Raw genomic sequence first — 15,071 nt, 5'->3', positions numbered from 1 at the left:
ATTGCCTCAAGTGGCCAAACAATACACCAGTCATTGCAGGTTTAAATTAGGTAAATAACGCCATAGTTTGTAGAGAGATACTTTTATTAATTTCTAAGTAAATATTCCTCATGTCGAATACTATAATATTAGAAGAGTCCAAAGTAGAAATGTGTTTTTGTTTAATTTGAATTACTTCAAGGAACATTTTTATTTTGTCGGTCCCATGTGGACGGAAGCAGTACTGCAGCTGAGTTTCCACCGGAGTTTATGACTGAAGGTCGAAGATTGCGTTGAATCCAAGGTGAGCTGGTCTCTGCTGAAGGCCCAGCTCGAGGCCCCGCTGAAGTCTGAGAACCTGGTCAGGTTCGACCAGGTGGTACTAGCATTAAGAATAACTGCATAGATATAGATGCTCTTCTCGCTAATGGTCTTGTTATACAGTGGCACATATCAGTTTTTCATAACCAGTTAAAAATCCTCACAGTGATTTTAACAGAGACTATATGTTAAAAAAATTGCATTACCCGATACAAAGCAATAACAAAAACATAGGTGCAAGTCCTATATCTAAACAATGTGTGATATATTCCTCGGAACCACTGATTCCTCTGCACCAACTCTAATATCCTACAGATGCAAATTAGCTCTCGCCAAAGTCTGGCACATTTACATTGAGGTGGTAACTGAAGTGTTGATTAATGTGCACTGTCCTTGTTAAGTAAACACATAATAAGAAACTGCAGTTATGCAAATAAATACAAATTAAAACATATATACATACACACACACACACACACAACACACACATATATATATATATATATATATATATATATATATATATATATATATATATATATATATATATATATATATATATATATATATAGACACACACACACGCACACACACACACACACACACACACACACACACACACACACACACACACACACACACACACAAGTAATATAATGTACCCTCGAGGACATCCACACTTGATTTATATTGACTGTGACCAGAAGCTTCGCATTGCGCTTGGACATTTGTGGCATATGATTTTGAGAAGTTTTCCCCTCCCTCGAAGTGTATTTTTTAGTGAAATAATTTAGACACCTAATGGATTTGACTGAACTCAAACCTCTCCCAATCTGTTTTACAGCGTTATCTACATCAGATAATATAAAGGACTCCATGATGAATAAAAAGTATGCATCATGCTACAAAATGCGCAACAAAATTGCTCAACATTATATACTTTTGTTTTATTTTTGCTCTCTATTTGTTTTCTATAAGATTTGAACATTTTTAATTGCAGGTCCGCCTCGCAGAGTCCGAATAGTGTCATAACAATATTGTTTGTCTGGTAGATGTAACATTAAGTGTGTGAATGTAACTATGGCTCTGATAATGTTGACAACTTACTTCAAACGTTTGTGTTTAACATCGCTCTGTTGGTTTTCCACAACGTATCCAGGCAGCGTTCATTTCAACGGAGAAACCTGAACGCAGCATCCAGAGACATGATTTAAGGGTTGAGAAGGACGACGAAAACAAAGATGGACATCGAACGAGAATAGCTTAGTAAGACTGACAATTCATTATCTCATGGAAACGCATTGGCGTAGCTACAATGTATCAGGCATGTATGCACAGAAAGTGTGTATTCGTTCACAAATACTGTCGTCTCAAACAATGACTGCTAGTTCGGTAACGTAGCTAAATTAGCCTCCGTAGCTTAGCTGTGTGTCACATATCTGACGGTGTCCACTGAAACTAGCATAGCAGTAAATATTGTCTCTGAGACTAGCATAGCAGTAAATATCGTCTTTGAGAATAACATAGCAGTACATATTAACTGGCATTTGCGTCGGACTCTACCGTTTGTGGACGTTAGCTCATTCCCCTTTAACTGCCAGATCTCTCGGTCAGCTGTTGTTATTGCTCCAATACTGAAATCAAACAGTAGCCATTATGCATATAATTAGCTGTTAGAACTGGACAGGCAGTCATTTTGTCATACATGATAAGCAAACAACCATTGATATTATGCATCTGCGTCGGAGATGCGTGACTACATGGTTGTGGTTGATAGTGGGATGTAACATATTGCATTGTTTGGCCATGGTTGTATTTTTTTTACTGGCCTCAGATGGTCGCTGTTATGCATTTCAGAAAGTTAAAAGGTTTGCGTTTTGACTAAATTATTCAATTAAGTTGCATGAGCTGCCCTAGTTTAAATGTGGGGTCTTTAATTACGTACATCTGCAATTACATTTTGTTCTGAACTGTGAATTCCAAGTACTTGCATTGTTATAAGTAGGTAATAATTTCATATATAGATGTTTCAATTCTCATTTGTTGAGCATTGCCTAAACTATCCTTTTTTTCTAAAACCAACATCTTACTACCAATCAATATTAAGTAATCAATACATTACTATAACATGGAATTTCGGATATCTAGAACTGGCATCATGGCTACTCCACATATATGCAAAAGATTCAAGCAGTATCCCTGTCTTGCATTCAATAATGTCCATGCTGTGTGGGTGTCACAAAGCAGACTCAATAAATGATGACACCTGTTTTTAGCAAAACATTGTTTTGTTGAAAATACAAGGCCGCAAAATGTATGAATGAGGTGCTGTTTGAGTTTGTTGGATCTGTATATTACACTTATTTAAGTTTGTTTCAACCAGGAGTGCACCTTTTGCCTCTACATTTTTTCTCAGCGTAAATTTAATTGCACTTCTCTGATTTCATTACAGGGAGGTCAGACCTCTGACTGGCATCACTTCAAGAAGAACCTGAGGGTAGAAAAGTGAAAGCCTAGAGTTCAGAACCATGGAGGCTCGCTTTGGTAATATTGTGTTCAGCTCCAAGTTTGACTCAGGAAACTTGGCACGTGTGGAGAAAGTGGAAAAGGGCAGCTCTAGCCCTCCTAGCGATGCTCCCAGTGGGAGTGCCCTCCTAGGGTCAAACCTTACTCCTGACTATGAGTTCAATGTGTGGACGCAGCCAGACTGCGGTGGCACAGAACATGAGAATGGAAACAGGTATAAAAGAAGAAAATAATTTCTTCTAAGGTTACAATTATAGAATGCTATTCACATCAGAACACTGCAAAAGGCATTGTCAATGCCTCTTTCTAGATAAATGTTTACTTGCTGCACACAACCCATGCTATTGGTTACATTGCTTTTCGAATCCCAAATCATGCTTTTGTGTTTCAGATCGTGGTTTCACTTCAGTGTACGGGGTGCTGCTTCTGGAAAGATACTAAAGATCAATGTGATGAATATGAACAACCAGAGGAAGCTCTATAGCCAGGGTATGGCTCCTCTCGTACGCACTTTACCTGGCAAGAACCGGTGGGAAAGGATCCGGGACAGACCCACACCTGATGTATGTACACTGTCAGGGAGAGGATCAGGAGCCACTCAGGCAGTTTGCTGTCACTTTGTTTTCTGACAGCTATTATTCTCTTTCTTAAAATGTGTCTCTTCTTCCTTTCTTCTGTCCCTTTGCAGATTGTGGATAACCAATTCATCCTCTCATTTTCTCACCGGCTGTTGGAGGTGCGAGGGGCGACCACCTACTTCTCTTTCTGCTTCCCCTTCTCTTATACTGAGTGCCAGGAAATGATGCAGCAGTTTGACAAGAGCTACCCTAATGCTGCTCAACTCAGTCCGAGCAGGTACCACACACACACACACACACACACACACACACAGACACACACACACACACACACACACACACACACACACAGTACATGTTTGTAACTGGAAGTACTTTTTGAATGACCTTGATTTAATTTAAGAATGTCTGACTCCTTTCTCCCAACATTCTCTGTCCTCTCACTCAGTGCCCTGGACAGAATATATTATCATAGGGAGTTGTTGTGCCACTCTCTGGATGGTAATAGGGTGGACCTGATCACTGTGACCAACTGCAACGGGATGCAAGAGGAGAGAGAACCCCGTCTGCCGAAGCTGTTTCCCGACACCAACACTCCAAGACCACACCGCTTCTCCAGCAAAAGGGTATCACTGAATCATACATGAACTCCCTATCTTCTTACTGAATGTGGCAACTTTAATGGCTTACAATGACAACACTTATTCCTGAGGCTGATATGGAATCACTGAATAATGTCAAAACAGTGGAGCTGACCCTCGGTCCTTGTTTGTCTGCATGTGTTTGCAGGTGTTTTTCCTCAGCAGTCGAGTGCACCCTGGAGAGACTCCCTCATCCTTTGTGTTTAACGGTTTCCTCAACTTCATCCTAAGAAGAGATGACCCTCGTGCTCATGCGCTTCGGAACATGTTTGTTTTCAAGCTCATTCCCATGCTCAACCCAGACGGGGTCGTTCGTGGACACTACAGGTAAGAATTGCACATAAAGTCCCATGCACCATCCAGTCTATAACAATATAAACATTGTATGGCTCATCATTCGAGGCTCAGCGATAGAACAGGGCTAGAGGATCGGCGATTCAATCCCCGGCTCCAGTAGTCTATGTCGTTGTGTCCTTGGGCAAGACACTTGCTTGCAAATTGCTCCAGTAGCTGTGCCTGCGGTGTGAAAATGTCAATTAGTCCTGATGGGCAGGTGGCACCTTGCATGATAGCTCCTCCCATCAGTGTATGAATGGATGTGAATAATGACAAGTAGTGGTAAAGAGCTTTGAGTGGTCCTGAGACTAGAAAAGTACAGTCCATTTATCTTATATGCATGGTTTGCACAGATTTTTTGGTTTGCAGCAATACTTTCCCGGTCTGAAGTCTAGGTTATGCACATGATTACATGTTGTATCCTAATTAGAAAATTGGTTACCTGTACACAGAGCCGAGAAGTCAGCTTCTCCAAGGAGAAATCTCACTGAATAAATCAGGTTTATTCCTACCCCGACTCCAATAATAGAAACTTGTTTTTCCATACACATGCCATTTAAGAAAAGAAAAACAGCCTTACTACAGTGGATATATGTATGGTAGGGCAACTGCTGTGTTATGTCAACAATGTTAAAAGTAAGTATTAAGTATACTAATCTTAATATTTTTTTTAGGACTGATTCCAGGGGTGTGAACTTGAACAGACAATACTTAAACCCCAGCCCCGAGCTGCACCCTTCCATCTATGCAGCCAAAACACTTTTGCTCTACCACCACACACATAACCGCCTGCACAATAAACAGTCCAGTAGTCATTATAACAGCCCCACACACATGCAGACCCCTCCGCTGAGCATCAAAACTGCCAATCAGCATCAATCTCCTCCCTTCACTTCCCTTGAAGTCAGTTTGAACCAACGAAATGCAAACAATGACAAAAATCCTGCGCTGCCAGAAGTTCCGATGGTGATGGAGGAAAACACCTGGGTCGCCACAGAGATGGGGAAGGTGGACCAGAACAGCTCATCAAGCTCCCCTGAGACTGTAGCTCCTGTTACTGTGGAGGTGACGGTACCAGAGGTGGAGGAACAAGAATCAATTCCACCACAGGATGGGGGAGTGGCATATTATGTGGACTTACATGGCCATGCCTCTAAGCGGGGGTGCTTCATGTATGGAAATAACCTTCCGGATGAGAGCCAGCAGGTGAATATTATTTAATTTACTTGTCATCCCTTTGTGGTGTTTTGAGAAAATGATCAAAGTTTTAATTTTGTGTCAATGACATATTTGTTAATCCCCGTACGACAGTCACAGAAGATGGTGTACTTCTTTTTGTTCCATACATCTAATCTTCCTTGCATCTCTGCTTCTTCTCTCTGCAGGTAGAGAACATGCTGTATCCAAGGCTGATCGCTGTGAATTCTGCCCACTTTGATTTCCTGGGCTGTAACTTCTCAGAGAAAAACATGTATGCACGAGACAAGAGGGATGGCCAGTCTAAAGAAGGCAGCGGCCGGGTGGCCATTCACAAGGCCATAGGGCTGCTTCACAGGTCAGTTTTGAATGGTTCACAAAACGTCAACAGTTTATATTCAGAGTTCCCCTCAAATAGGAGATGGCAACTTTTGACAATCTATTAACTTAAATAACTTTTAATTCAGTTTAACAAAAACAGCTGCTGTAGCTTGAATGCAAATGTTGTAAATCTATGTTTTTAACATGTTTCTGTTATTGGGTCCCCACCAGCTACACTTTGGAGTGCAACTACAACACAGGAAAAACCATGAACACCATTCCACCTGCTTGCCATGACAATGGACGGGCCACCCCACCTCCACCCCCATCATTCCCTCCAAAATACACTACAGAAATATTTGAACAGGTAGGTATTCCTGTCCATTGAGTCTTTATTTATTAAAGTGAAAACTTCATATTGAGCATAATTTTCTGACAGATTGAAGTGGAACTTTGACTATAAATATGTATGTTATGTGTTAAATGTGTTACACCCGTACAAGAGGAAGGGTATACAGCTCTCCTGAGGACTTAGTTATGGCCGCTTTTATGGAACTCTTGCACAAGTATATATACATGCATATACAAATCTGGAAAAGGGTTTTATGTGAAAACAAAAATTGAAATGTTTTTGTACAATGTTGCATTTCCAAATAGAATGAGGTAAAAATATAAGATACAATACTGAAGTGGACTAATGAATGTTGTGCATCAGGTGGGGCGTGCTGTGGCTATCTCTGCCTTGGATATGGCAGAGTGTAACCCCTGGCCACGGCTGGTGCTGTCTGAGCACAGCTGCCTGATAAACCTTCGAGCTTGGATCCTCAAGCACGTCCGCAACACCAAAGGCTTGAACACACACATCCACGCTCATCCTCTACAAAGAACACACCACAATGGAAGCAAGGCGTCCCCGCCAAAGAGCTTCAACAAGTGAGTTTACACGCATCTCTTGATCAAATCCCAAAAGAGCATACTCTTTAGTTAGCGTAGTTAGTAACATTTGGTTCATGGGTGTCTGTGTTTGTCGTAATCTTCCGTCCAGCTGTTTGTCTGGCTCAGCATCGGAGAACACACTCAGTCGCATTCGCTGCAACAGCCACAGTAGCAGCAGCCAGACACCCTCCCCAAAGATGCACAGCTCCCCAAGCTTTACGTTTGGCTGCCCCCCATCCCGAACTCACACACAGCACAACGGCCCTCACACCAGCGGACGTGGAGTCAACAAGACACTAGGGCCAGTCAGGGGTAAGTTGATCTCACCGCCATCAGCTTGTGTTGTTGCTGCGTTGCATCTTCTCCCACCTCTCCTATGGTGTACCTCTGCGTTTCTCTTTTTTGCTCGAAATATCACATATTCTGTCATCTGGTTTCTCATTTTCTTCCCACCATGCCCTCTTTCTGCTGTTGGGAGTTGTTAAGAAAGATTAATGGGTGCTTGATGTGTTTGTGTGACATCAACTCCAGGTTTATTGTGATGTGCATGCCAAATTGGTCTCAGAGTTGAACACGCGCACAAATGGATTATTGTGCTGGATTTCTGTGATCTGCAACATCAGTATGACCCTTGCAAGATCCCTTCATGACCTTACCATGACCTCCATGACCTGCTGCTGTCGGTGCATGCTTTTTCTCACCTTGGAAGATTAGTTATAGCCCACCTGAGCCCTGTCTTAGGATAGAACAATTCTTATAACATACTGACATAATTTTCTCCTTAAATCCAAACTTACTTGGTTTCCCACACATCGATTCTGACATATATCTCGTCAACTGGCTAACGATGAGCCTCTAAACATCTTGCTTTTCTCAGGACATGGCTCATGTGAAGAGTTTTTAATGTGTGCATGTTCACCCAATCCCTGCTTGCCTCTGAGCAGGTGCATGTGTGTGTGCGTGTGCGTGTGTGTCTCCCTCTATAGACCCTAAGCCTCAGGAGAGGAGACGCCCACCCCACCACCGCTCCATTCTACGGTCTCCCAGCAACAGCCACACCCCCTCCCGCCACCCACCCTCGCCCCCTTCCTCGTCCTCTTCCTCGTCTTCCTCTGTGTGCGCAGCAGGCTCCTGTCCCCTCCCGGCCTCCGTCAGTATGACAGGTCTGTACTCCCTCCAGTCCCCAAGTCTCTCCACCTTGCTCCCCTCCCTGCAGGCTCTGCCCCATCCCAGGCTGCTCTCCAAACTGAGCCCTCTGCTCCTTCAGGGCCTAATGCCACCCTCCAACACTCCAGCTGGTTCCACACGGGACTCCATCTAACCTAAGCTATGAGAGCTTGGCCATAAGTGTGTGTGTGGGTTGACTGAGTGAAATGTAAGCTCTTAAAATGACTTGGAGCACCAGTTAAGTGGTGTTTTAGTTCTATCAAGGGGCAAGTGTTTTTTCACAAACTTGCAATTTTCTGACACTTATGTACAGCAGTTCAAAGAGTGTGTGTGTGTGTGTGTGTGTGTGTGTGTGTGTGTGTGTGTGTGTGTGTGTGTGTGTGTGTAGGCGTGGGGCTTGCGGCATACATTATTATTGTAAATATTATACTACCTTACATTGATTGAGTCTGTATAATAGTAATAAGCTAGTTAGAATACCACATGACTGTGCTGATGTTCCGATTGGGAAATATTCAGGGCTGTCAATGGTTCTTCTCACACAGTTACTGGTTCAATGGGAGCTGTTCATGATCAGCTACATTATGAATTATATCATTTGCATTTTGCTATGTTGCACTTATATTTTTGAATTATTCATTGGTTTTATTGTATTTTAAAAAAATATGATTTGCAGAATTAGACTGACCATAGTATAGATGTGTGTACAATCTATTCAAGAACGTTATATATTTTTTTTCAATGTATTTGTATTTCTCTGTCATGTTTATAAGTGAAACAGTTAAAGTTACAGGATGATCACAACGTCCACTTATAGTCCTATTAGTAGGACGCAGCCCTGTGTAGGCTAAATAAAATGTATAGTGACTGAAAATCACATTCGAAAGGAGTGTGGTTTAGTTTTTGTAAGTCAGTGATTTACTTCTAAATCCTGTCACAGTCCAGTGTTGGTGTTGACATGATGATGTTCAAAGTGTACCCACTGCCAGAAACCTCATCACAGGGTTTCTTTGAGAAGGAAAAAGGTTTCTTTATGGACTTGATTGCTTAAGCGATGTCATATAAAAAAACATGTTGGTTCAGTGTTCCAGTAGTTTGACCAAGTCAAAGTTGTGTTTAGAAGATTTCAACTAGGATTCCATTATTGATTTGGATTCTTTAATTGTGTTACATGTTTCACCAAACTGATGAAGAAAATGGTGATGACTGTTATTTATTCAAGCACATGTATGTGTTTTCTAGTGTAATGTGAAAATTTATTTAGCAGGCTGTCGATATTCAAAGTTATTTTATGTTGTAGTTTGTAGAGGTGATCAAATATTTAGTTACGTAAGCCTGACAGATCAATTGTGGTGAATCAATTTTAGTGTTTCGTCTGTGATTTTTGTGTGCTGTCATCCAAGTACTTGATGCTGGTCTGTGTGGTCAGCCATTTAAGATGCACTGAATATGCAGACGTAGAGTGTGTGAGACCTGGAGCGGTTTTGTGAGCAGCCGATGAACCAGATCACCAGCCTTGACCCACAGTAGCTGTTGTCTGTTCCAGTGCTGTGTGACGCTAGTTATGCTGTGCCTTGATCTGTGTCTGTTGTAAGCAGTAAAATGTGGAGGCTCTGCTCATTCCTTTTACTATAACTATGCCAGAAGATTGTATTGTGATCATCTGGTATGACATCCTCATCTTCTTTGTCGTCGAAATGGAGAAACTTGCTGTCACAAGCTGCAATGACAAGTGGAGAAAAGTTATCATTTCTTTATAATTTAGGGGCTTTTCGAGTAAGCATGCCTAAAACTCTCTGTGGATACAAATGCAGATAATGTTTGGACACCAGTGAAATGTTATATTTAGAACTGTTCTTGACCTTTTCCACAACAACAGTTTAGAGCGGATATCAAACTAAAACCAAACCAAAAGACTGGGCTGGGTGGTGTAGCACAGAGTGGATTCTCGACAGGCCTTCTGTGTGGATTTTGTACGTTCTCCCAATGGCAGCGCAGGTTCTATCCTGGTTTTCCGGCTTCCTCCCTCAGTCAAATACATGCAGCTTAGAAGACTGGATGTGAGTGTGAATGTTTGTCTGTCCCGATGTGTCCGCCAGGTGAAACCTGCCTTCGCCCAATGTCAGCTGGGATCGGCTCCAGCCCCGCAACCCTAAATAAGATAAGCGGTGAAAGATAACGGATGGTTGCAGTAATGGCTCAAACTAAAACTGATACCAGTGACTCAGCCCCATCCTTTCATACATAGATAAAAATGAATGTTTCCCTTAAAGAGAAATATATTCTTTCAGAGAAGAACAAATGATTGTGTTACTAGAAGTGAAACTTCTGCAAGTTTCAGGGTTGTTTTCACTAAGACGATGATATCCATGTAGCCTCTGCCCATTGCATTCAACCAGTGCCCTAAAAACTGTAGAGAATGTTGATTTCTGTAGTTTTATTCTGCTTTCTTACTGTTAACTCTTGTGTACTGTTTCCTAGTATATTCAGTTCAACAGTCTATGTAACTTCATGAAGAATGACAAAATAAACTTGAGGTTGAAAAACCTCATGCATAGTCACATTCTCACCAGGTCTTTATGCTCCTTGAGAGAATTGTTTTATTCAATGTGGTGCTAACCTTCTACACCCGACTGGGATTGGTGGTTAAGTGTTTGTCTGTGTAATAGAACCACCTTCTTGAATGTGCTGCTGTCTTTACCACCTCTCTGTTTAACCATTGGAATAAAAACTATCCTTTAGTGAAGCAACCTTTGTGTGTGAGTCCTCTAATGTCTGTTATCTTTGTTTTTTGTGAAATCTGTGTTTTTCAGCTTTTCTTGTCGAATATAGTTGGTGACAAATGGGTCCCTATTTGAGAGTGTTAGTTAAAACTCTGCTTTGTGTGCCCAATACAGAGAAGGGTCTGTTGTAGATACATTAAATACATGCATGTTACATTTGATGATTTTCCTTTTACCATGAACATGGTGTTCACCGTTTAACATTGTGTTGGGCATCTGTTACCTACTGTTTCTCCTGTGTCTGGTTATCAGGCCTCAGCTGCCCAGACTTTCAGGCTGGAGGACTCAGTTCAGCGGGTTGGTCCAGAATGCCTTTCCCCATGCGGCGTGTGGGGAGAGGGTGCCGGAGTCTTACGGTCACTCATCAGCCCACAGAGGCCCACACAGAGGTTAGCTGAGAGCCAGCAAGGTGTAGACGATTTTCTGTATTAATATGAATATTTTTTTACGACAATTTATCCTATAGTCAACATGAAATTTGAAGTCTCACTGTGATGTCTTCATCTGTCTTCATCAGACTGCTAAAGACGTGGGGCCTGAACATATCCTTTCCTCCATCAAATTTAGCAAGTGAGTTTAATCTTGTCTGTGTATCGTGGGGCTTTTCTAAATCTCACAGGGAAAATGTTTCAGCCAAATAAGTCAAACATGGGCTGGAATTCACAAAAGGAAGGAAATTCATATGAAAAACAGTACACACCAAAGAAGGGAATTAAGATTAAAAAGGTTACACATCTGCATTGTATAAGGTGGTAAACCATATTGACCTTTCTGTTGCCCATCCAGGTATGAGCTGCAACCTCACATGAGCCGCATTCCCGTCCGGAGAGCGGGGTCCACTGAATCCGCTCCTTTACATGGCAGTAAAACACCCCCAACGAGCATTAACCCAGCCTCATCTGGAGATATGGAGAAGACAGCCACCATGAAGGTCTGGAAGCTGCTTAGACCTGGCCTCCATCGACACTCGGCACTGTCAGGCATGTATACATACACACAGTGGCAGCAGGTGGATTTTTATTTTGGTAGTACCAGCCAATCAATTTAAGCAAACATCCCCATATGATTCAATGCGAAAAAGAGGTATCACACATCACTTTGCAGTTACATATTCAACATTTACTCCAACACTTATTAATACAATTTTTATATATATATATAAATGTGCGTTCGATTCCTTGGTCCTTGTTTCAAGATGGGTCAGGTGGGTTTGCCGACATCCTTGGTCCGTGTTTCAAGACGGGTCAGGTGGGTTGCCGACATCGGCACAGAACCCTGACGCCTTTTACGTGGGCCGATCCCCGCCCTGGCGACGCAACACGACACTAAGTACAGCGCGTGCCGGTCAACAGTTCCGCGTCTCTCCCCGGCGAGGAGAGAAGTACGGCAAACACATCATCCACGGCCCCAGGCAGCGGCGAGGTCCAGGTATGCGACCGGAGCCGGCATGCCACCTTCGGCCCGAGCCTTTCCAAGCCGACCTAGAGCCGGTCATGGCGGACTACAGTGGAGGAAATGCGCCTGGCACGAGCCAGCACAGCAAGGAAAGAGCACAACCCATAGTGTCAAAAAAAATACATGTTGTCCAAATCTATCAACAAAACCGCCACACTGACCCTCCACAGACATGACTTTGCAGCACAGCTGCACCGGCAGTAACCTCGCCAAGGAGAGGCCGCGGGTAGAAGCACCAGCACCGTAGGTGCAGCAGCAACAACAGCACTGTGGCTTGTTTATGATTAAATACGACTGCAAATGAAAAAAAACGTAACATAATCAACATTTCACTCACCAGACGCACATAAACCTGTGTGGGAAAGCGGTCATCAGTAAGTCCTGAGATTCTAGTTTCTAGGTTGGAATCAGTTGTTTCACCTGGAGTTTCTCTGCCCTAGTTCTTCTCTCAAACGGGTCTTGGAGGAGAGATTTGATCTCGTTTGGGTTGAGTCTTCTTGCAAGAGTAGCGCTCGTGCTGGGACGCTCCATTATCTTCTCATTAAAATGTTGCTGCGGAAGAAAAGAAGCCGGCAAGAACACGCAACAAGTGAACGAGACACGAGCTCTGAGATACGGGAACGCGCTTTTGGGCAAGATGAGAATAGCCGCTACAGAAGTCTTTTTTACGGCTTATTATAGTATTTGTAATTAATAATTTTACAGTCTTTTTTTAATTTTTTTTGGTGGCTCAAGGTGGGTGGGGCTAAGCCCTGTTACCCTCTTTGGGCCACCATTGCATACACATGATGCTGCTGTGCTGTTGACCCGACTAATGTACGGTGGTGTAGTGGCCCCCGGGATGAAAGTCGGGTCCCTCACAGCAAGAGTGAGTTTGATCCCCGTTCCCGGACAGTCCTTCCGTGTGGAGTTTGCATGTTCTCCCTGTGTCAGTGTGGGTTCCCTTTAAAGACATGCAGCTCAGATAATTGGAGGCTCTGACTTGCCGGTAGGTGTGCATATGAGCATATGAATGGCTCCAGCGGATAGGCTAAAACTGTTTTTATTTGTACATATGACTAAAGTGTTTATGACACATTATACATAAACTGTTGAAGACATATGGACCTTTTAAATAAATAAATTTGTCTAGTTCTTGTGTTTTTTGATGAAATACTGGAAAAGCCATTCCCGTCGGCCTCAGCTGTACTTTGTGTTCAGGGCTAATCAGAAAACGACAACATTCTGACTTATAAGGCCAAGATGGTGAACATGGTAAACATTATAATGATCAGCATGTTGACACCGCTGTGCCTCCCTACAACTGGCTGTGACATTTCATGCAATTTCTGAACTTCGGCTCCTCATTTTCATATGTTTACCACTCAATAGAGCTTTGATATAGGCTACTGTATATTTTCATACAATTTTCACATCATCACAGAATATATTGTCATTTGTTCCAGAAGTATCACTTGATGCATGACACTGCATTTAGAGTTCCTGCACAGTTAACATCACATACATTTCCCTCTACAGGTGTTTCCGGAAAAGAGGGTGCCATGCAGCTGGCCTCTAAAGCAGTAATGAAGAAAAGCCCAGACAAGCCTCTCCACTACAGAAGAAATACTATTATAGAAACCACGCACGAGAAGGATGAAACAGTGCAACAGGTGAAACAGATACACACTACTTGTCAAGTAGCATTAACATACATAGACAGAAATGAATGCTGAACCTGAATACATTCTATTACTGAAACCTTATGATGATGTCTTGGAAGGTTATGGACACTCCAGCGATGCCTCAGCCTGAGACTGTGAACACGTGTAAGACAGCGACCCTCTGTGGAGAAGCCTAGCCACTGCACAGAAGAGGAGGCGTGCGCGTGTGTGCGTGTGTGTGTGTGTGTGTGTGTGTGTGCGCGTGAATGCGTGCGTGCGTGCATGCGTGCGTGCGTGCGTGCGTGAGTGCATGCGCGCACATTTGCTCGCGAGCCTGATTTACAATATTGTGACCAAAACCATTTAAACTAGTAAACAGAAGGGTTTACTTGGGGCATCTTAATATGCAATACAGCAAGTCCAACATAACTTATTCAGATTTCCAGAGCATGCATGATGTTTTCACCGAGCCTGTTGAGCTGTCCATTCCAACCATTGAGCAGCTTGACTGGAGCAGCTGAAGATTTAGTGCCTTGCTCAAAGAAACCACAACTTTGGTTGAGGAAGGGAAGTACAAACTTTCCCCATCAAAGTATTCCAACAGATCAAGAATCAATACACTTGAAATAGTCTGTAACTTTTCAGCTACCATCATTGTACATAACATATCGTTCTTTGTGATTTTAGTCTTTGCCTTATGTCCTCTCCCCCAAAAGATAGTAATTGCACTCCGACCAACACTGTAATGCACTGGTAAGTCTTTTTTACAGTCAGTCACTTCTATTACAGCGAAGAGTAGATTTTTATTCAAACTGATAAGCACAGCAGCACCTTTATATCCCCCATTTTTCAGTTGAGACTTTAGAAACAAATGTGAGTGAAGTGTGTATTTAATGTTATTCCAGAAGGTTGTGGTGTTTTGCATATGACTATAAAAGGTTTGCACTCCCGACATTTTCATGGTTTGTTTTACATTTAAATACTATCTTTTTAAACTGACCAGCGAAGAAACTGAAATGGGCAACTGTAAAATTGTGGTGTAATAAATGAGTGCAAACAAACAATAAATACCTAAACATGTTCTATCAAATGGAGATCACCCGTGTGTTAGCCATGTGTGACAAGAAATGTTATGATAAATGCGAGTGGAGAGTGAAAGTGAGAGTGGACACTAAATGCAGTGAAACC

General features: G+C 42.5%; 1 protein-coding gene across 4 annotated transcripts; it reads left to right on the top strand.

The window, feature by feature from the left end:
• The first annotated feature begins 1,430 nt into the window (after positions 1 to 1,430).
• agbl5 (AGBL carboxypeptidase 5) lies at positions 1,431 to 14,833 on the top strand. 4 transcript variants are annotated; one of them, XM_068576946.1, is made up of 17 exons: positions 1,431 to 1,566; positions 2,753 to 3,040; positions 3,218 to 3,389; positions 3,515 to 3,681; positions 3,853 to 4,030; positions 4,194 to 4,372; positions 5,056 to 5,587; positions 5,767 to 5,936; positions 6,131 to 6,266; positions 6,615 to 6,832; positions 6,945 to 7,147; positions 7,822 to 7,998; positions 11,038 to 11,174; positions 11,303 to 11,355; positions 11,572 to 11,765; positions 13,759 to 13,892; positions 14,003 to 14,833. In XM_068576946.1, exons 2-17 carry the CDS (start codon positions 2,829 to 2,831, stop codon positions 14,078 to 14,080), a joined length of 2,940 nt encoding a protein of 979 aa, XP_068433047.1. In that variant the 5' UTR covers positions 1,431 to 1,566; positions 2,753 to 2,828; the 3' UTR covers positions 14,081 to 14,833. The 4 variants fall into 4 exon arrangements, 3 of the variants coding, with proteins under 3 accessions (XP_068433047.1, XP_068433049.1, XP_068433048.1); XM_068576947.1 differs by having other exon boundaries at positions 1,511 to 1,624; XM_068576948.1 differs by lacking the exon at positions 7,822 to 7,998.
• The last annotated feature ends 238 nt before the right edge of the window (positions 14,834 to 15,071 follow it).

This window comes from Clinocottus analis, unplaced genomic scaffold (genome assembly GCF_023055335.1).
Source record: "Clinocottus analis isolate CAN_PGR_092001 unplaced genomic scaffold, fCliAna1.0.p SCAF_15, whole genome shotgun sequence".
Lineage (NCBI taxonomy): Eukaryota > Metazoa > Chordata > Actinopteri > Perciformes > Cottidae > Clinocottus > Clinocottus analis.
The sequence above is the reverse complement of the archived record's forward strand: the minus strand, read 5'-3'. Positions and strand labels throughout refer to the sequence as shown.